General features: G+C 62.4%; 3 protein-coding genes across 7 annotated transcripts in view; 1 reads left to right on the top strand and 2 right to left on the bottom strand.

Moving 5' to 3' along the window:
* MYO18A (myosin XVIIIA) overlaps positions 1-11,734 on the bottom strand; it is a 34,404-nt gene extending 22,670 nt beyond the window's left edge. For all 5 annotated transcript variants that reach the window (XM_034069049.1, XM_034069052.1, XM_034069053.1 and 2 more), the window contains exons 1-2: positions 11,683-11,734; positions 5,857-6,950 (exon numbers count right to left, since the gene is read on the bottom strand). In XM_034069049.1, coding sequence (XP_033924940.1) covers positions 5,857-6,870 — 1,014 coding nt within the window. In that variant the 5' untranslated portion in view covers positions 6,871-6,950; positions 11,683-11,734. The remainder of the gene's footprint in view (positions 1-5,856; positions 6,951-11,682) is intronic.
* Positions 428-3,121, bottom strand: LOC117436946 (basic proline-rich protein-like). Its single transcript, XM_034069054.1, has 3 exons — positions 2,912-3,121; positions 1,402-2,169; positions 428-1,132 (listed from the first exon to the last, which is right to left on the bottom strand). The coding sequence occupies exons 2-3, from the start codon at positions 1,552-1,554 to the stop codon at positions 437-439; spliced, it is 849 nt and encodes a 282-aa protein (XP_033924945.1). The 5' UTR covers positions 1,555-2,169; positions 2,912-3,121; the 3' UTR covers positions 428-436.
* A 4,758-nt stretch (positions 11,735-16,492) lies between the features above and the next one.
* On the top strand, positions 16,493-20,664 carry CRYBA1 (crystallin beta A1). Its single transcript, XM_034068921.1, has 6 exons — positions 16,493-16,529; positions 17,208-17,272; positions 17,983-18,101; positions 19,436-19,577; positions 20,067-20,209; positions 20,350-20,664. The coding sequence occupies exons 2-6, from the start codon at positions 17,228-17,230 to the stop codon at positions 20,495-20,497; spliced, it is 597 nt and encodes a 198-aa protein (XP_033924812.1). The 5' UTR covers positions 16,493-16,529; positions 17,208-17,227; the 3' UTR covers positions 20,498-20,664.
* The last annotated feature ends 573 nt before the right edge of the window (positions 20,665-21,237 follow it).

Below are 21,237 nucleotides of genomic sequence, written 5' to 3'. Positions count from 1 at the left end.
ACACGAGCACCAATGCCCCTGGAATTACAGTAGCGGTGAAGATCCTCTCCAGCCGGCGCTGTGCCTCCTCTGATGGGCTCAGCTGGGATGCGGGGCTGGGAGCTGCCTGGAGGCAGAGCACTGTCAGCACCAGAGGGGCTAGCACAGCCTTGCAGCCCACCAGTGCTTGGAGGCTGGCACAGTTGGGGTACCAGTGGGTACCCCCAATGCCCAGGGACCCTGGTCCCCACTTCCACACACACCTGCTGAGGGGGTGCCGGGGCAGTTTTCGTGGGGATCGGTCGCTTCTCACTGGGCTGCTGCTTCTTTTCCACATGACCCAGAGAGGAGACAAGGGTATTGTGATGGGGTGGCCGCAGTGCACACACCTGCCCCAAAAAGTGACCCCCACCCTGCACCACACACCCCAAAACCACTTCAAACCATGCAGGTGAACTCACACCATGGGCAGCACAACCCCACACAGCTGTGTTAGAGCATCCCTCACCGCACACACTGGTACCTTGTGCCTCTCCAGGGCGGTGGGTTTCAGAGCGGACGCCTTTGCCGGCTCTGCTCTCCCTGCCGAAGGATGCCCCAGCGGCTCCAGCTTGGCTTCAGCACCAGGGGATAGGGACGGTTTCACGTCCCCCCCCGTGGGCTCGGGGGACCTCTCCTGCCTGTCCCCTGGCCGGAGCCGTGTCCGGTGCTCTTTGGTTTTGCCCTTTGCCATGAGGGTTTTGAGCCCTGCTGAGATCTCATCCTTGGGCTCCGGCTTGGCGGGGGCTGCCGGTACCGGGGGGGGAGGCGGTGGGGCAGGAGGAGCTGGGATGGGTGCTCGGCCCATCTCCTCCTTCCTCGGGGGGGGCACCGGCTCAGGACCTTTGGCATCGCGCGCTGGTTCCTTGGCACTGCCGGTGTCCTCCCCAGGCAGGACCTTGCGCACCACCTTGCGCACCACCCGGACCACCCTGCGCCGGGACAGCCCCTGCCCATCGTCCCCTTGTGCCTCGGGGGCCGGGCCCTCCAGCCCGTTCATGGCTGCACCGTTCAGCACCGGCTCTGGGCTCGTCCCTTGCGCAGGGGGTGGCTCCGGGCTCCTTGGTGGCTCCGGATTCGGGGGTGCAGGTGCCGCATCCTTCGGGCTCTCTGACTGCAGCCACAGTGACACTGGTGTGAGTGCAGGTGCGGTGCCTCCACCGCACGCACCCATGGCTGGGATATGGTGGTACCCAGCGCTCTGTGCCCTGCCGTGGGAACACAGCTCCCAGCCAGACCCCTTCCCAGGGGGATGCTGAGCCCACAGCCCCATCCGATGTCCCCAGGACCCTCCACAATGACCCCAAAGCCTTGTACAGGGTCTGTCCCCACCACGGCAAGCCCCATTCCCAGCACAGCTCCACCCTGCCCTTCAACACTTACAGCCCCATCCTCCTTCCCAGGCCTTTTCACAGCTAAAGACTTGTCCTCGTCCTTGACCTGAGGGTCAGACAAACAAGAGGAGCCTGTTTCAGCCCTTTGTGGGGCCTCGCTGCCAGAAAAGCCACAGGGACCAGGAAAAGCCATCGGGATCATCACTCCATGCCAGGGGGGCAAGAAAGTAAGAAACAGCCCCAATTTGCAGCCTATTGCAGCCCCAAGGGTGAGGACATTTGTCCTTCCAGGCTTCCCAGGGACTGGAGCACAGAGATATGCCCTGGTTATGGCAAACCCCAGAAGTGGGAGAGGAAAGGACCCTGCCTGGTCCCCTCAACACATGCAGGCAGTGAGTGAGCTGGTTCATCGAGCCCGTCACCCCTCCCATGGGGGCTCTGCCTGTCCGCACGTCACCCCACAGGTGTCACAGCACGTTTTAAGTGTCACCAGCTCATCACTGCAGCACGCCATGGGATGTGCCAAGCAGGACAACCCTGCCCTGCCTCTGAGCCCCAGGGCTGGCCGGTGGCACTGGGGGAGCTCACACTGTGTTAGGGGCTGCTCACAAAGGGGCTGTTAGTGATGGCGTTAGTCACTGCATGCGTGGCCACACCGGTGACCGTGGCCATGCTATGGTGAGGCCAGGGCAGTGCCAGCGCTAAGGCAGTGTGACCCGAACGCAGGGTGCAGGCAAACAGGCAAGAGACTTCCCTTCTGCTCCCAGAACGCAAACCGGGATGAAAAGGCCATGGTGATGTCTCATGGAGCTGCAGCCTGTGCTGGGGAGAGAGGGAGAGGTGAGATGGGCCCGGGACAGCACATGGGATGGCAAACATGGCACAGTGCATAAGCCTGTTGGCCCTCAGGAATGGGGCTCCAGGGACAGGCAGGGACAGGCTGAGACCGGACAACACTCATTGTGCACAAATAACCCCTTCAGTCAGGCTGCAGGACCCTGCTCCGGTTCCCCCGGCTGGGCCAAGCCCTATTGCAGGGAGCAAATGCCAGGGTGAGGAAAGGGATATTTCTGCCCAGGGCACCCTGCTCACCCTGACAGCAGGGGTTTATTCTGAGCCTGACCCCGTGCCAGCAGCCGGGCAGCCCCAGTGGGGGCCCATTGCCCCGGTTAGAGCAGTGCTCTGAAACCCAGGCTGAGGGGGAGAACTCCCTGTCCCAAGGCCAGATATGGCACAGAGGAGCACGCAGCCAAAACACCTCCCGGTGCAGGGGTACCTCACCCCATCCCTGAGGGGTCCCCTTCTCACTGCAGCATGAACCATCAGTGCCCAGAGCTGGGCACAGGGGTCCCAAAAGGAACCTGCCCACGGTTCAGAGCCCCCAGACCCGCTGCCCACCGCATTCCCACCTCCAAACTGCCTGGAGCTGCCCCAAAGAGCACCGGTATGGGGGTCCCGGTGGGCGCCACCAAAGCACCCCATGGATGGGCGCAGCAGGGGACCATCCCCTTTGTGCTCCCCCCATGTGGTGCCGGTCACGCCGGGGGTCCCCACCTTACCGCGAGGGTCGTGGCGAGCCGGGAGCGGGGTCTCCACCGAGGCGAGCGCGGCACAGCCGGGTGCAAGGGGCCGGCACGGGGACAGCTGGGCTGATAGGGCCACCCTAAAAATAGCCCGAGGAATGTGAGGGCCCCACCGGCGTGCGCAGCACACGCAGGGAGCACCGGGGGGGGGCACACGGGCAGCGGGGCCTTGCCACCACCACCACCAGCACCACCAGTACAGCGGCCAAAGGAAGTGATGTGGGAACTGCCCAGCATCCGTCCCACCGCCCGCCCTGGGGGGAGTGGGGAAGAACACCCCCAGGCTGAGTGTGCAGCAGGGTGCAGTGAGGGTCCTGTATGGCGAGGGTCAGTGCTGCACCATCCTGCATCCCATAGTGGGGTGCCTGGTGTCACGTTGGGGTGCCTGGTGTGGGAGCGGGGCAGCCGGCATCGTGCCAAGCGGTGCAGCCTTGACACCGCTTGCTCCTCCCTTTGGTTTCCCATGAACACCGCAGCCACCCGGAACACTGCTGCTGGGGACACACGGACGGACAGACGGACGGAAGCCTGGCAGCCCTGGTAAAGCCACTTCTGTGGCAAAGCTGCCTCTGGAGGGCCAAGGTCTCCCTGGAAACAGTAGGGCAAGGGGCTGGGGGCCTCCCTGCGCGGGGACTGCCGGGAAGAGGCCGGCAGCAGGGAGCCGGGAATGCCGGAGGCACGAGCAGTGGTGACCGATGGGCACAGGCATGGAGGGGACCCCAGTGTGGCACAGACGTGCCCCGAGCTGAAGAACACGTCCAGAGGGAGCAGGGGGTCCTGGCTTGACTGGGAGAGCCAAACCCATGGGTGACACAACATGGTCCTGCCTTCCCAGGGGGTCCCAAGCACCCCATGGAGACAGGAGCCTGGATCCCACTGGGCTGTTCCATGGCTGCGGTTCTGCCTGGCCAGCAAATTCCTATCGTTCCTCCTCCAGGAACTGCAGCAAAGACCTCCCTGCGGCTGAGCCCATCGGATACAAGCCCTCTCCCTATGGCCACTGGGGACCCCCACAGTGGGGCACCCCAGCAGCACCATCCCCATTATAAGTGCAACAGAGCCAAACTGAGAACTTTCAATGGAAGAGGTGTGGATAAATAAAATGCCATTGGCACAACCAGGAATAGCACAGCTCCCCCCCGAACCTCATCCCAGTTGGACACAGGGCACGGCACAGTGGCCCTTCACCCCACAGACCTATGGGAACCGTGGTGCCGGCGGCACGGGGTGAGCATGGCACCAGGGCTCTGCCGGCGCGGCCGCCGCATGCCTGCGGTCCCACCAAAGCACCGGAGCCATCAGAAGTGTGTCTGGGATATTTCTGCCAGAGGAATTTCATTGGTAAATAACTAAACAGAAGCATGGAGCTGAGCCAGCCCCACACCGGCCGCGGCGCCGGGACAGGGAGGGTGGCTTCACCCTGCTCCTGGTCACTGCAGCACCACGACACCGGCTGAGCCCAGCAACAACACCCCAGACACAGCACTGCCCCTGCCTGCCTTCCGCATGGATGCACAGGGATAAGGATGGCTCAGCACGGCCCCCGATGAGGGGGTTAAATCCTCCATGGAACACAGGGAGCCCAGCACCATCCCTGCTCCAGCCAAGGAGGGGCTTCCAGAGCCCAAAAGCCCAAAATATGTCTATAATTTCCTGTTTCAAAAAGGATCATTTTTATTTAAATTAGGACCAGAAACATTCCAGGGAGCTTAGCGGGGCCTGGGGGAGAGCCAGGCCTCCCTGCGTGCCGGCACCTTGCACTGGGTGAGGGACCCCTGACTGTACCCGGCACCGCAGCCTCGCCTCCCCATCACCGCCAAAGCCTCATCATGTTCCCCAGTGCATCCTGCACCAGGAGGTGCCTGTGCTGCGGTGGCAATAGAAGATGCCACCAATACGGTTAATGCAGCCCCTCTGGCTGCTTTCCTGTGGCTGGTGCTGTGCAACCACAGCAGGACCCAGCGCAAGGCTGAACAGTGCAGCCTCTCCCCCGCAGCCTCAAGGGCACTGGAAACTCCTCTTCCCCGTTCCCAGCCACAGCACTGCGTTCTCAAGGGTCACAGGCTCCAGAACTGACCACGCACACGTTCCCCAGCCCCACAGCGGTATCGGGTCAGGGTTATCCCAATGGCATTGCCCTGTGGTGCCCCATCAGCCTCACCGCGGCCACCCTCACTTCAGCACACCGCACGGCTCTCCCCGATGCAGGTGACCCACTCTGCAGGCACAGGCACCTTCCTCCCCCTAAGGAAGGCTTAAAAATACCCTAAACAGACCCAAAACCAACGTCACGCTGCTGCTGGCCCTGAACCCCAGAGGAGGTCAGGCCTGCAGGGTCAGCAGAGCCAGGCAGCTCATACAAGAGATGTGGGTCACCAGCCATTAAGTTTCTATTTATACAGCATCAGCATGGACTGCACACGCCGGCGGCAGCTCCCGTCCCCCAGTACATCACACTGCTTGCTCCGGTCCCTGGGAGGGATCCAGCGGGAAGAGGCCAATGTAGGCAGTGGGGCAGTGCCCCTCCTGCAAACAGCAATAGGGATTTCATGGCAGTGAGGAGCAGAGCTCCTTTCCCTGCTGGACTGTGCTCCCTAGGTACAGACTAGATGCAGAACTGTGCTCTTCTGGAGCCCCTCCAGCAAGAGGAAAACCAAACCCAACAGCACACTGAGTATTTTGAGGGCAAAACCCACTGGTGCCAGTTCAAAACCGGTGCCAACCTGCCCCTGTAGCCACTCTGTTGCCCTGCACTTGGGCATCATTCCTGCATCCCAGCCACAACCTCCTGCATCGCTCCCGGCTGGATCAGCCCCAGCATCCACCACACGGTCCCTGCCAACCCACATACCCTCTGTGAGGATGCTGCTGGCCAGCAGACCCCAGGACACTGTCCCCATGATGCAGATGATGTTACTCACATCCCAAGCAGCACGTCGTGTCCCTTGGCCACCCTGCAGCCAGCAGCGGCTCAGCTCGCTCAGCTCCAGGATGGGCTGCACCTTCAGCTGCACCGTGTCCCCAGACTGCCGGATCATCTCCACGATCTCATCCCGGGATTTGTTCTCCACGTTCCTCCCGTTGATTTCCACCAGGCGGTCACCCGGCACCAACCCCAGTGCCAAGTCTTTGGTGCCGGCTCCGGGTTCGGCAAAGTGCACGACGCGCCGGTACACCTGCCCATCGGGCGCCCGGTCCAGCATGGTGGTGCGGCGCAGGGAGAACCCGAAATCACCCGTGTTGCGCCTCTGCAGCTCCAGCTGCCGCGGGCTGGGAGGCTGTGGGGGTACCAACGGGGGCAGCCGCAGCTCGGCAGGAAACCTCTTGTCAACCAGCTCCGGCACCCTGGCACGCAGGGATGCGGCAGGAGGGGTACAGGGGTGTCCCATAGGGACCCCTTGCTTGGCGAGTTGGGTCTCCAGCGTGCGCACCTCAACCTGCGGGGAGGGTGCTGCTGAGTGCTCGGAGGGGGTGGATGTCTCTGAGGTGCTCTCATCCCGGCTCTTCTGCGAGAACGAGAAGCGTTTGACAATCATCTGGGAGTTCTGCTTGGCCAAGGAGCCGAACTTGGCCGCTCGCTGCAGCACCGAGCCCTTGAAGTTGGCATCGTCCACCTTGAGGTCGTCGCTGGAGCTGGCCGTGCTCAAGTGGCCTGAGTCCAGGATGACGCTGCCCCGGTTGCTGTTGGAGTCAATGTCCGTGAGATGCAGGTCGGAGCCGCTGGCCACCTTGATGGGTATGGGGTTGGAGATCTCCAGGCGGGCCTTGGAGTCCCGCTTGGAGGCACGGTTGAGGTTGAAGAAGCCCCGGCGCAGGCTCATCTCCTCCAGGCTCTTGAGCTCAGCCGCTGACATCCGCTCCTTCTTCTCCTTCTTTTCCTTCTTCTCCTTCCGGGCCCCATCCTTCTCCTTGTCCTTCTTCATTAGGTTGAACATGGTGGAGAGTAGCCCGGGGCGTGCTCACCCCCGTGGCAGGGCGCTGGGCTGGGGGTGCTGGTCACGGCACAGCCGCCTGCCTGCAGAAGGACAGACAGGCAAGGGTGCCATCAGACAGCAGCATGGGCAGCACCCACCCCACCGCCCCTCAATCCACCCCACTGAGACCCCCAGCCCTGGGCCATGTCCCAGCATCCCCGCTACCCCCAGGGCACTGTGGGGCTCTGAGACTGCCCTGGTCATCAGGACCTTGCCCTGGCTGGGCACCAAGCCCTAGGAATGCAACAGTGATGGTGCTGCATCCTTAGGGATGCCCCAAAAGAAGCTCAGAAGCCTGGCACCCCATCTGTCCCCATGCTGGCACTGGGGCTGACTGCAGGCAAGACCCCCATCATGTCCTGCAGCTCGGGAGCAGTGTTGGAGCAGCATGGGCAGGCAGGGGAGGAAGGCATCCCAGTGGCATTTGCAGTGGTTACCACCAACATGGATGCTAAAGGCAAAACCACCCATCCCTGCGGCCGCGGCACCGTCCTGCCCACCAGCTCTAAAAGCCCCTTGCTGGAGAAACAGAGGCCTCTCTGCTGCTTGTGCCAGCCCTGGCCACCACTGAGCCATGGGGGACAGCCATGGGCAGCGTCCCCACCAGGGAGGGAGCCGGAAACACGGCCCTAAGCAAAGGCTGCTGTAATAAACAGGAACCTGTAAAATCACATTCCTCCCAAACACTGATAAGTGTCTAATTTTAGCACTGGCGACGCAGAATCTCGTGATGCTGCCTCAACCTCCAGGAACAGTCGCTCTTTCATTCGGGCATCCCATGCGGGGGGGGGGAACCAGCAGCAACACCACAGCCTGGAACAAACCTCAGATCCCTCCCTGGAAAACCATGGGGGCACCCACAGCCTCATCCCACACAGGGCTGCCATGGGATCCATCTGTCCCTGGGGCAACCGGTGCCCCCCCAGCCTCCATCAAGCACTCAGGGTGTGGATAAACAGCTCCAGAGTGGAGCAGTGGGCTGGCAGCGTGGCGCGGGACAGGCTGACAGCTATATATAACAGGGCAGGAAGCTGCACAGGAACTTAACCTCAGCACAAAGGACAACAGGAAAACTCCCTGTATTCGAAGCATCTGCTTTAGAGCTCTCTGATGGGTGCGGGGATGAGGTTTGGGAAACCCATGGAGAGGGACAGTGCTGCCCATGTTGGCAGTGCAGGCTCTGGGCACCCTGGGGTGCATGGATGCCATGCTGTGCCAAGCTGCACCTTGGATCCAGCACAGCATCAGTGCTGCATCACCACCACTGCCTGGCCATACGGTCCCTGCATGCACCCAGTGGGACATAGGGAACCCATCATCCCCTTGGCAAAGCCACATGGATTCAAGGATTGCCTGAACCCCACTGCCCCTTGGGCTGGGGCAGGAGCACATGTGCCCAGAGGAGTCCCAGCCACAGGGCAGGTGAGGGCAGATACAGGATCCAACCCAGGACAAGGTCAGGCATGGAGCATGGCCGGGTGGCTGCATCCACCAGCTCAGAGCCTCCAGCCCATGGCCAGAGGGGCTGCCATGGCTCTGTCCACACAACTCAGCCCCAGGGCTCTGTCTGTTCTGCCCTTCCCTGCCCCACCTGAGGCCTTCCCTGCTCTCAGGGCCAGGACCTGGGCTGGGCAGCACCCCAAGACACAGGAAACCAAGACAGCTCCTTTCTCCTCTCCCAGAAACAGCAGCTAAAGGGCCATTGCTGACCTGAGCCTGGGAATGGCACAGCTCCGTCCCATGGCCACAGCAGGTCCTGCCAGCAAAGGGCCCCACATCCACGTTGTGATGGGGGTTCTGCACTGCCTCCTCCCCAGTGATGCTGGGGCCTCAGGACAGAACAACCTGCAACTGCCCCTGCTCCCCCTCCATGCCACCGGTCCCCACTGCCTGGGATGCCCAAAGTGGGGTGGCCTGGGGATGCAGGAAGGGCTGCACCCTGCGCTCACCCCATGGCAGGAAGGGGGATGCTGGGACCCCTTCCATGGTCCATGGGGAGGGATCCCTGGGAGCAGAGCTGCTCACTGGGCTGGTGCTGGATAGAGGCGCTGGAGGCAGCCGCCAGCACTCCCTTTGTCCTCGGTGGTTTCTCTCCCCTGCACACACGCTCCCTTCCAGCCTTTGTATGCTCAACAAAAAGGGGGAACAAGCGTTACCATCTGCATCCCTAATCAGGCAGCAGCCTGGCCACATAAACCCCACACAAAGCCACTGCTGGCAGGAATGGGGCAGGGGGCACCCCCAGGCGGAGACCCCAGCATTCCCAGCCCACGTGGGATGCTGTGTGCTCCCTGCTCCCTAAGGAGCCTCCTGCCCGTGGCACACACACACTGGGGATACCGGATGGGTGCAGCCGATGCCTTGAGCAGGAGGCGGCTGCTGAGCGTCTCCTTGCTCCTGAATCAGACCCAAGGCACCTCCTCTGACTCATCCTGGGCTTGCTCCGGGATTACCCATCACCAGCAGTGCTCAGGGCAGTGCATGCATGAGCCATGAGAGGGAAGGGAGAGGCACCGGATCGCACGCAAGGAGCTGCTGTGACACCTGGGCTGGCAGGGCACAGGGATGTCACCTGCGAGGGCCTGGGGCCAGAAAGGGAGACCCAGCCACCCAAACCCCAAACCCCTCCTTAGGCCACCCAAGCAGCACTGGGGGGGTGAAGCTTCCCCTTTATCCCCCCATGATGGCCAGGAGCCCCCATGACCCTGCTGGGGTGTTTCCTGCAGGAGGAAGGCGTTCACTGGAACTCCAGCCACTCCTTCCCTGCCCCAGACGCAAGCTGGTCTGACACGCTCCCTGCACAGGGACCTGCACTGCAAGTTCCCAGTCTCCTGCCCTGCTCCCTGCGGTGCCAGCACAGGAGCCAGGGGCTGTCACCTCCTTGGACACAGCTGCTGGGGCATGGACAATGCTGTGCCAGGGAGCGGGTGCTGGTGACAGCGATGCTGAGCAGCCAGCCCAGCTCCCATACAGGATGACCGTCACCATGGCTCCTCGGCTCATTGCCGGATGCAAGTTTTCCAGAGAACAAGGAAATTGAGGGGGTTTCCAAGTCCTTCTGCACTGCCTGCCCCTATGGACAATGCAGAGGGAGAACAGCCCTGGATTTACCTGAGTCACAGCTGGGATGTGACTGTCTCCGAAGCGGGACTGTGGGCTCTGCTGTGGGAACCCCACTTCAGGCAGCAAAGCTGACCCAGGCAGCATTGCCCTAGGCTGGTGGTGGAGGCCAGGAGGGTACATAGGGTGTATGTGTGGGATGCAGGCACCCACCTCAGCCCCAAAGTTGGGCAATACACCAGCCCAAAGAGTCCTTACAAAACAGAGGTGATGGGGCAGCAATCACTGCCAGGCTCTGCCTGGCTGGAGCCAAGTGGGACACAGCTCAGTGCCCAGCTCAGGGGGAGGACAGGCAGGTCACAGCCCCTCACCACTGGTCCCGTGCCACCCCCATAGCCCTTTTCTGGCCCTAGATTTACAGCCTGACCCTGTCACAGCCCAGCCCCTGACACAGGTGACAGGCTGAGCACAGCACATCAGGGAGCAAAGTCCAGGGCTGGCGCAGGCTCTGTGGGAACACCTGATTGCTTATGGGGCACAGGGTGATGGGAGCTGCTGGATGGGGATCCCCCAGTGCCAGGGTGCCTGGGTCAGCCCAGGGTGCAGGAACACAGCTCCCGTGTGCCTCTGCTCACCCGCCTGGGCCCACGCTCTCCTGTAATTGCCCTAAGTTTAGCTCTTGACCAGACGATTTGCATCTCACAGCCCAGCTGGAAACCACACTATTCCTGGCCGCATGTCCCAGCCCTCACCCGCTGCTCTATATATTCCTCTCCAGGCAAATGAACATGCAGGCAGGCTCCGTGGCAGCCGCAGGCACCACCAGCCCCCGCCGCCCCCAGCACAGCTGCAAGGACATGCACCCACCTTGTGTGCCTCCTTAAAGGGACCCAGGTGCCAGCACCACTGGCCCCGGTGGTGGTGCGTTAATGGTGAGCTGGGATAAAGGCTTTGGATGCAATTCCCCAGTGGTGCAGGAAAGGCCCAGGCTGGTGGTTCCTCCCTGGAAGCAGGGTTAGTGCCAAGGAGCTTCACTGCAGGTGCTGGGGCACCCATCATGAAGCATCCATCACTGGACACCCATCATTAGGTACATGGAATACCAAACATGGGGCTCCAGACAGGGGGCACCTAACATAGGGCACTCTGCAGGGACAGGCTGGCATGTGCCCCACACCACACAGAGGGTTTGTGCCCCCCAGCACCTCCAGTTACCCGCAGCAGAGCACACAAACCTCCAGCACGAGTAGTAAACACACAGGTGCTGCAGTGCAACGAGAGGGGGTGTGTGTGTACACACGAACCCAGCCCGCAGAGCAACGGGGGGGCACGCACAAGGTGACACAATGGGGCCGACCCACACAGACACACGCACACCCATCTGCACACGCACACACACATGTACAGCCCCACTGCAGAGCACCGGGGGATGCACAAGCACAGGCGCTGCAAGACAACAGCGGGCCATGCGCACACCCCGCAGCGGCACCGGGGGGGCGGACACGGACACCCGCACCACGCACACCCCCCGGTTGTGCACCGGGGAACACGGCCCGGTCCGGGGGGGGGTGCGATGCGGATGGAGCCTGCACCGCACGGCGCGGTTCGTGCCCCTGCCGCGGGGCCGGCTCTGGTTCCGGTACCGGTGCCGGCGGCTGTAGCTGCGGGGGGTACTCACCGGTACCGGTACCGGTGTCTGCGGGGGGTACTCACCGGGGCCGGCGGCGGCTGCGTTGCGGGGCCCGGGGCTGGCGGCGGCGGTGCCGGGCCCCGGCGGCGGCGCGGGGCGGGGCGGGGCGGGTCCGCACCGGGGCGGGCACTGCCGGCTGTGCGCGCGCCGCTCCGCGCGGAACGGAACGGGTCCGGACGGGGACGGGAGGCCTGGGCACGGGAGGCGGCTCCTGCTGCGCACAGCACACGGGTATAGAACCGAGCGGGACCGGGAGCGTCCGAGCCCTGCGGCACAGCACACACAGCACAACACAACACACACAGCACAACACAACAAACACAACACAACACAGCACAACACACAACACAACACAGGCTGGAAGCGCATCCTGTGCTCGCGCTGGTGAGCACAGCCCTGGGCATCACACACACTCCTGGGGTTCCCCTCTTTGGAAGGATCCCATAGGGAGCAGAGCCTGACCCGGCACAGGGTGGCTGGTGCCCGTTGGCAGGACGGCTGCTGGTGCTTCTCCCCATGCTGCTCTCCCCACACGGCCTGTCCGCAGGGAGGGCTGTGAGCAGACCAGGATGGTGCCTTGGCCGCGAGACAGAACATGATTAACAACAAGCATCACCCAGCAAAGCCTTTGTTACAGTCCTTCCACTCTTGTGTAGCTCTGGGACATCGCACTGGGGTCACTCAGATACAGCTGAAGTCCTGTGGATCCTACAACCACCACCTGTCCTGGGGCAGAGGCTTTCAGGACAAGCCCTGCAGTCTCTGAGCTGAGACAAGCTCCTTTGCTGTCACATGTGGAGGCCCTTCATGGGACATGGGTGACGCAGCAGGGAACAGGGACCCCAGAGATGAGCATCCATGAGCTCTTCCCAAAAGCTCTTTTCAGGGTGCCCATCACCTCTGCTGGAAAGCTCCAGATGGACAGAGTAAGCTATGGGCACAGGGGTCTGCCCCAGCACCACCCCTGCCACCCCCATGGCTCCTGCCCTGCCCTGGGGCATCCAGAGCACTCCAAGATCCAACCACCATCCATCAGAGGCTGAGCTGGACTGAGCTGTGTGGTCCTGGCTCTCCTGCTATCAGGCTGTGAATGCAACAGCCTCACCACCTTCCCTTGCCGAGCAGCCGTGCTGGCCTGTGTGTTAGCAAGAGGCTGAGCCCTGCCGTGCATGGCAAGAGGCCCCTGTCACCCCTTGTGCAGTGGGAGCAGCACCAGGTTCACCCCACACTTTGTGGGTGTCACAAGCCCCATTCCTTGCCGCACCGAGCCCATAGCACGTGCCCAGGACACAGCAGCAGAGCAGTGTGTGGGGACAGGCTGGTGGCCATATGAAGGGTGCTGCTCTGGGCCCTGTGCTGCAGGATGCGGTGCTGGAGGAGACACAGCCCTTGCAGTGCAGAGGACGGTGGCAGCGAGAGCAGATGCTGCTTTTGTCACACTTCCCTTTGTCCCAGGCACGTGGTGCCAAGCGCAGGGAACCAGTGTCTGGAGAGCAGGGATGGGAACCGATGAGCTGGGGGGGGCAGAGCCTTGGCTCAGCTGCCAGGGGGGTTCCAGCTGCATTGGTTTGGGAACATGTGTGACTGCCCCTCTGCTCTGCCTTCCCCAGCACAGGGGGAACAGCCGGTTACAGCCTGCGGCAGCTCCTGCTTCCTTATCATACAGGGCAGGCGGTGGCAGGGTGATGCTGGTGGCAGGGTGATGCCGGTGGCAGGGTGATACTGGTGGCAGGGTGATACTGGTGGCAGGGTGATGCTGGTGGCAGGGTGATGCCGGTGGCAGGGTGATGTTGGTGGCAGGGTGATGCTGGTGGCAGGGTGATGCTGGTGGGAGGGTGATGCCGGTGGCAGGGTGATGCCGGTGGCAGGGTGATGCTGGTGGCATGGTGATGCCGGCTGGAACTGCCGAGTGTTGGGGTCTCCAGTGTGACACAGCCCTGTCACAAGCAGCCCTGCCACCCACCTGCACAGGGCTAAACCCCTCCATGCTTCCCAGCAAGGTGTCTGTCAGATCCCATTCAACCTCACCAGCCTCTCTCCTGGGACTGGGCCACCCTGAGCATCTCTCTCTTGGTATAGGGGGGGTTTACAGGCAACCTATGCCCAGGTAAAGTCTGTGTGCTGCCTCAAGCATCCTATAGAGCAGCAGGACAGAGCTCTGGTGCCCTGGCAGATGGTCGGCTGGAGTATTGAGGGCCCAGAGCCGGGCTGGGAGGGAATCATCTGTTTCCCAGCACCGCAGGGTTTCCTAAATAGGTCACTGCTTTTTTATAGTGTCTGGGATCCAGAAAAACCAGTTGTTCCGGACACCCGCCAGCATCGCAGCCGTGCTCCCCAGGCACTCACTGCCGGCCCTCCTGCTCCATGCAGGGGACCTGTCCCACCAGCACCGCTTGGTGTGAGCAGGGAGAGCAGTGGGGAGCTGAAGCCGTGCACTGGGGTCCTGTTCTCCGCCAGAGGTGGCCACCCCCGGCCATGCCCCATGTGGGGTGTGCAGGGCACAGGGGCACAGGGCCGGGCCGGGCAGCACCCACCGGGCAGCACCCACCGAGCAGCACCACACCGGGCAGCACCGCACCGGACAGCACCGCACCGGGCAGCACCGCACCGGGCAGCACCCACCGAGCAGCACCACACCGGGCAGCACCGCACCGAGCAGCACCGCACCGGGCAGCACCGCACCGGGCAGCACCGCACCAGGCATCACCGCACCGAGCAGCACCACACCGGGCATCACCGCACCGAGCAGCACCGCACCGGCCAGCACCGCACCGGGCAGCACCCACCGAGCAGCACCCACCGGGCAGCACCGCACCGGGCAGCACCACACAGAGCAGCACAGCACCGGGCAGCACCGCACCTGGCAGCACCGCACCGGGCAGCACCGCACCGCGCAGCACCGCACCGGGCAGCACCGCACCGAGCAGCCCGCACCGCACACCCGCATGCGCCGGGGCCGCCGCCGGCTCGGGCCGAGCTCTCCCTCTAGCGGCTGCTGCCGAAGCCTCCGCGCACCGGGGCCGAACCACGGCCCTAGCACGGCCCCGGGGCTGGAGGCAGCGAGGGGCCGAGCTCCATCCCCCGGCAGCCGGGATGCACGTGTCGGGGTGCGCAGGGATGGTACCCATGGCCTTACAGCACCACCAGCAGCCCCACGGTTGGAGCACAGGTCGCCCTGCTCCTCCTTTTCCCTACCCCATATTTGCTGGTCAGCCAGCATGCCCAGGGGGTCAGTGGCAGCCTCAGCCCCACAGCTCTGCCTCTCAGTGATCCCCCCCTTTGCCAACCCCATCGCCATCACCTCCATCACCCACTGCAGCAGCCAGCGATAGGAGAGCCCCGCACCAGGGCTTCCCCCCTCCATGGCAGCACCCTGTACCCCAGTACTTCACTGTCCGCGGGCAGCTGGGCCGGTGCCATCGCTGAGCAGGGCCCCGGCAGGGTCCCCGGGCCGGCCGCCAGCCGGGCAGCGCTGACTGGGCACTTTGCTTTGTGCTGCTGCCCGGGGGGAGACAAAAGGTGCAGTCAGACGCAGGCTGTGATTGTGCTGGGAGCCATGCGCTGAGGCAGCAGCCCCAGTGCCACACTCGCCTCGTGACCCGGCAGGGACCGTGGCACCCAGGGACTGTGCCCGGCACCATGGCACCCAGGGACTGTGCCTGCTGCGGCACCCCAAGAGTGTGCTCATCGTGGCACCCTGAAATCAGCACTGCCGTGTACCCTGCGGTCTGTGCCTGCTGTGGCACCTTGGGACTGACCCACCATGGCACCCCAGGGCTTGTACCCACCATGGAACCCCAGGGCTTGTACCCACCATGGCACCTTGGGACTGACCCACCATGGCACCCTAGGGCTTGTACCCACCATGGAACCCCAGGGCTTGTACCCACCATGGCACCCTAGGGCTTGTACCCACCATGGCACCCCAGGGCTTGTACCCACCATGGCACCCCAGGGCTTGTACCCACCATGGCACCCCAGGGCTTGTGCCCACCATGGCACCCCAGGGCCGGTGCCCACCGTGGGACTCTGGGGACTTTGCACTGCCTGGTACCTGGGGGTCTGCCCCACCATGGTATCCTGAGGCCTCTGCCCACCATGGCACCCCAGGTCTTATCCTGCCTTTACCTGGGGAGCCCCATCACTGCAAAGGGAGAAGGAGGGTGTTGGACAGCCAGGACCTGGTTGTCATGGTTACCATGAGGCCTGGGGCCTAGCGGTGCCTCGTTGCCATGGTTACCGCAGGCCTGAGGCTTCCCAAGCCCATGGCGGCTCCATTCCCAGCCATGGGAATAGGGATGTGTGGAAGCAGGGGCAGCCCCAGGGCTCAGTGTGGCCATGGGAGACCCCACACCAGCAGGGATAAGCAGTATCACAGCCCCCCTTACCCACCACAGAGCCACAGTGTGCTGAGGGTGTCCACACCAACATGGAGGTGGAGACCCACCAAGGCAACGGCACCGGCTGGTACACCCCTCACCAAGCCCACCACCCGCAGGGGCTCACCCACCATCCCCACCATGCCAGCCAGTGCCCTGTGACACCACAGTGCATTGCCCCTGGAAAATGCCAGAGCGCTCAGAGCATCGAGTCACTGGTGCCAAGATAATCTGTGCAAACAGTTCCCTGATTGGGGGTTATTATTATTATCAATTTGTTTTAGTTTTTCTTTTTCCCCAAGAATGTGGCTCAGCCCATGGGGATGAGCAGCTGAAATCTCCGGGATCAGCAGGACAATGCCAGAGCCAGCATTGTGCTGACGGCTCTGCAATGCTGGCACCGGCTCCCAGGCAGCATCACCCTATAAAAGCCGAGCCGCTGAAGTAGGCAAACATTACATGGGGGAAGCAGCAGTAACCGGCTGAGCTAGGTGAGTCCTGGGACCGATCCGCACCTCTCCCACCTCGCCCCTGCCGCGCTGACACCTTCCTGGTGCCCAAAGACACCCAGAGAGACCACTGCCCTTTCCCATGGCACAAGACAGGCTCACACATCCCTGCTGGCATCCAGGGGGTGAGAGCCCCTCTACCAAGGGGTATCCCACCCCTGGTACCTCCTGGCCCATGGCACAGCGGTTGGTGTCTCCCATCATTAGTCAGGGCTGTCCATGGGAGCACACTGTGCCTCCCCACGGAGGCATTGCCAAGATGTGGGGCAGGGAGAATGGGCAGGGGTCTGTTAGGGACCACCAGGCACAGGGCAGACTATGCCCCACATCACAGCTCCCTGCTGCAGCTCAGGGGGGTTATTCCTAGTGATGGGAAGGGGAAAGGGGAGACAGACAATACGCCAGTGCCATGGCTGGGAGAAGGGAAGGGACACTGTGAATGTGAGATGGGAGCACCATGCTTTAGATGTTTTCCAGAGCCCCCAGCCCCATCCTGTGGCTGAACAAAAGGGTCTCGCTGTGACTGGCCTCAGTAACAGGGCAGCTGCCTTCAAAAAGGCACTGCAGGCAGCAGGCACAGAGCTGTCCCCAGCCCCAGGAGCAGGCACAGGGAAGCACAGGGACACACTGCAGTGCCAATGGCTTTTCCTTCCTTTCCAGACACCGTTCCAGTACCTAAGATGGCTCAGACAAACCCTCTGCCCGTCCCCATGGGCCCATGGAAGGTATGTCCTTGCACCCCTTCTAGCTCTCCTTTCACTGTGTTCATGCAGGGGACAAGAAGAGGGGGAAAAGCCAGTCCTCCAGGAGCAGGGCATTGAGGCAGGGAGGAGGTACAGGAGCACCCCTGCCCCATTATCCTCTGCCTATGGGAATGTGCCTCCCACCTGCTCAAACCCTTCCTGGGTGTTTTCCATAAGCCTCTTCTTAGCCCTGCTCTTACCAGTGGTCCTGTGCCAGGGAGTTAGAACAGTCCCGAAAGCCACACGCTGTTGTTCGCCCTCCCATCAGTGCAGCAGGCAAAGGGGACACTGCAGAGATGGTAGGGAGCAGTCTGGCAATAGCTGCGGGCACACAGTTAGAGGAGAGAGCCGAGATGGAGAAGCGAGTGTACCAATGGGATGCGCCCACCGGAGCTGGAGCCTTCGGGGACAGCATCACCACCCGCAGCCCCGGGGAGCCCCCGGCCCTTCCCCCCCGTTATCCCTCTGTGCCCTAGAGCGCTGGGAGCAGAGGCCGGGACAAGCTCCATCCGCATCCCGGCCACCCGCCCGGGCCGGCCCCGCTCCGCTCCGGACCGCGGCGCTGCCCCGGAGCCGTCCTCCGCTGGGGTGCGCAGAGAGCGGAGCGGGGCCGCATCCAGGCACGGAGGGGCTGAACCGCCTGCGGCCGGGGCCGGGCACCCCCCAACGGCACAGCTCGGGCTGCCTTGCAGATCACTGTGTACGACCAAGAGAACTTCCAGGGCAAGAGGATGGAGTTCACCTCGGCCTGTCCCAACATCATGGAATGCGGCTTTGACAACATCCGCTCCATGAAGGTGGAGTGCGGCGCGTGAGTACCCGGCAATGGGATGCTGTTCCTGGGGGGGTTGGCAGGGTGAGGGGTGCCTGGGCTGGAGCAAAGCACTGCAGCAAAGGGAGGATAGGGACAGAGAATCCCACCCTGACAGGGTAGAGCAGGAAGCCCTGACAGGGCCAGAGGACAGTGGTGATGACCTTGGCATCATCCAAACCTCCCTCCTGCAGTCTTGGAGCAGCCAGGTTTGGAGCTCACCAGTGCCCCACAGGGATGCTGCCCAAGGATGCAGCAATGATCAGTACTCAGCAAGGTCCTTGAGCTCAGCCTAGTCCCCATCCTGCCTGTGTAACTCCATCAAGCACCTGGACAACCACAGCTGCCACAGGGCCCAGCCCTGCTTTACCCTATTGCTTTCCCCACATGGTCAGAGCAGAGCCTTCCCACAACCTGCACAGGGCTGCCCCAGTCACTGGTAGGGGTCTGGAGCAGAACTGGGCTTCCCTCTGAGCACAGGAATCTTTCCTGACATAGACAAGCCATGTCCTGAGCTGCTCCAGACGCTGTGTGTAGGGATGGTCCCTATGGTGAGCATCCTGCTGGGGCTGGGAAGCAGACAGGATAGATTTGTGCTGCTATATTTAGGGTTTGTAATGCTAATGGGATTACAGTGGCGTGCGTGCTCGTGCCGTAATCAGCTCGCTGCTCCAGTTGATGTGCTCCTAATCAGGCTGTTCACCTTACACAGGGGAGCACGACTGTGGGACACAGGATTGGGGCTCAGTTTGGAACAGTTGCAAGAGGCTCTTGCCCCCCCCGGGGCTCACTGTGCCCCTCATACCCCATAAGCAGGAGGCTGGGGTGTGCACAGCCTGTGCCATCACCTTCCAGCCCCCAGCCCAGCCTCTGCCTCCCCACTGAGCTCCAGTTGTCCCATCCCATTAAGGAGATGTCCCCACCCAGGGGCAGGCAGGACCTCGTATGGGCAGCACCTGGGCTTGAAAACGTGTCCTGCAGGATAAAAGCATCATCTCACCTCCCCTTGCCTATTTTCAGCAGAGGGGGAACCAGAGAGGGGAAAGGATCAGGAATTTGGGTCTTTCCAGGTGTGTTTTGTGGGAACAAGAAATGAGGCGTTGAGAGAGAGAAGGGCAGCAAGGCTGTCCTGGGGCATCTTAATGCGATGCTGAGCTGCGCACATAACCACAGAGCCATCAGGGGCAGGGCAGCCACATCCAGCACCACTTCCTCCCCTCCCCACGGGTGGGCAGAGGCCAGACCCCATCCCCTCCTCGCACCCATGGCCGGTGCCAGGCGCGGGCAGGACCCGCTGCGGGCGCAGGAGGCCCTGGCACACTCTGTCTCCGCAGCTGGGTGGGGTACGAGCACACCGGGTTCTGCGGGCAGCAGTTCATCCTGGAGAGGGGGGAGTACCCGCGCTGGGACGCCTGGAGCGGCAGCAACGCCTACCACATCGAGCGGCTCATGTCCTTCCGCCCCGTCTGCTCCGCTGTGAGTGCCTGGCTGCCACAGAGCCCTCCCATCCCATGCCAGTGTCCGGCCCAAGGGAGCGGGGTCAGGAAGGGCTAATGGGGCTATGCTGGGGCTCTATGGGTGGCTGAGGCTCCTTGGGTTGGGTTCAGCTCTTCCGCTCCCCTTGCCCAGCAGGATTTGCTCTTTTTGTCCTGTAATCTAAAAGCTTTTAAGGGGATTTTTGGGCATCTGTATGTGAGAAGCTGGTGAACAACTCACGTGAGATGGGAGCTGTGGCACAGCTCTGGCACCTCCCGGCTCTGCATCACCCTGCTGAGCACCTCCACACAGCTGGGCATTGGGAAATCCAGCCTCCCCCTACAAAAACCCCATAGAGCCCAGGCTCTGAACACTCCCCACCCCATCCAACCCTCTAAGCAATGCCATAGGGAGGGACAGCCCTTGCCCCGTGTCCCCATGCAGGCCAGGGAGGGAGCAGCCCTCACTTTCACCCTGTGCTTCCCCCAGAACCACAAGGAATCCAGGATCACCATCTTCGAGAAGGACAACTTCATGGGGCGCCAGTGGGAGCTGGCTGATGACTACCCCTCGCTGCAGGCCATGGGCTGGGCCAACAACGAAGTGGGCTCCATGAGGATCTCGGGTGGCGCGTAAGTGATGGGCAAAGCACCACGAGCAGCAGGGATGAACCACAGCCATCGCTGTGCTACCGTAGCGGGGACACCCCATAACCCCCCTTGCTTACCTCTCACCCCTCTCAATGGCTGCCTGATGACTCCTCTTCTTCCAGCTGGGTTTGCTACCAGTATCCCGGGTACCGTGGCTACCAGTACATCCTGGAGGCTGACCACCATGGAGGAGACTACAAGCACTGGAGGGAGTGGGGCTCGCACGCCCAGACCTCCCAGATCCAATCCATCAGGCGTGTCCAGCAGTAGCTCCCCACTTCCCACTACATCTTTGCAAGGTTTCTAAAGCTCACCGGCTCCCTTTTGGTGCTAATACTCCCCTCCCAAAATAACCCTTCTTGTACTGCATCTGCTTATGGAACAACACTCCCCAACGGTACCGACTGCCACAACTGCCAATAAATGTGACTGAAAGATAAACCAGCTTGGTGGGTGTCTGCTGTTCATAGAACCCCAGACTGGTTTGGGTTGAAGGGACCTTAAAGCTCCTCCAGCTCCAACCCCTGCCACAGGCAGGGACCCCTTCCACTGGAGCAGCTGCTCCAAGCCCCTGTGTCCAACCTGGCCTTGAACACTGCCAGGGATGGGGCAGCCACAGCTTCTGTGGGCACCCTGTGCCAGCGCCTCAGCACCCTCACAGGGAACAGCTTCTGCCTAAGAGCTCAGCTCAGCCTCCCCTCTGGCAGGTTTAAGCCATTCCCCTTGTCCTGTCCCTACATCCCTTGTCCCAAGCCCCTCTCCAGGTTTTCTGCAGCCCCTTCAGGCACTGGAGCTGCTCTCAGGTCTCCCCTTCTCTTGTCCAGGCTGCCCCAGCCCAGCTCTGTCCCCTGGCTCCAGAGCAGAGCAGCTCCAGCCCTCGCAGCAGCTCCATGGGCTCCTCTGCACTCACTCCAAGAGCTCCACGTCCCTCTGGTGTCTGTTGTGTGTCAGGGCTGCAGTCACATCCCCATCCCCGCAGCGGGGACCAGACTCCAGCTCTCACATACACA

The sequence above is a fragment of the Melopsittacus undulatus genome, chromosome 13, assembly GCF_012275295.1.
Source record: "Melopsittacus undulatus isolate bMelUnd1 chromosome 13, bMelUnd1.mat.Z, whole genome shotgun sequence".
Lineage (NCBI taxonomy): Eukaryota > Metazoa > Chordata > Aves > Psittaciformes > Psittaculidae > Melopsittacus > Melopsittacus undulatus.
The sequence above is the reverse complement of the archived record's forward strand: the minus strand, read 5'-3'. Positions and strand labels throughout refer to the sequence as shown.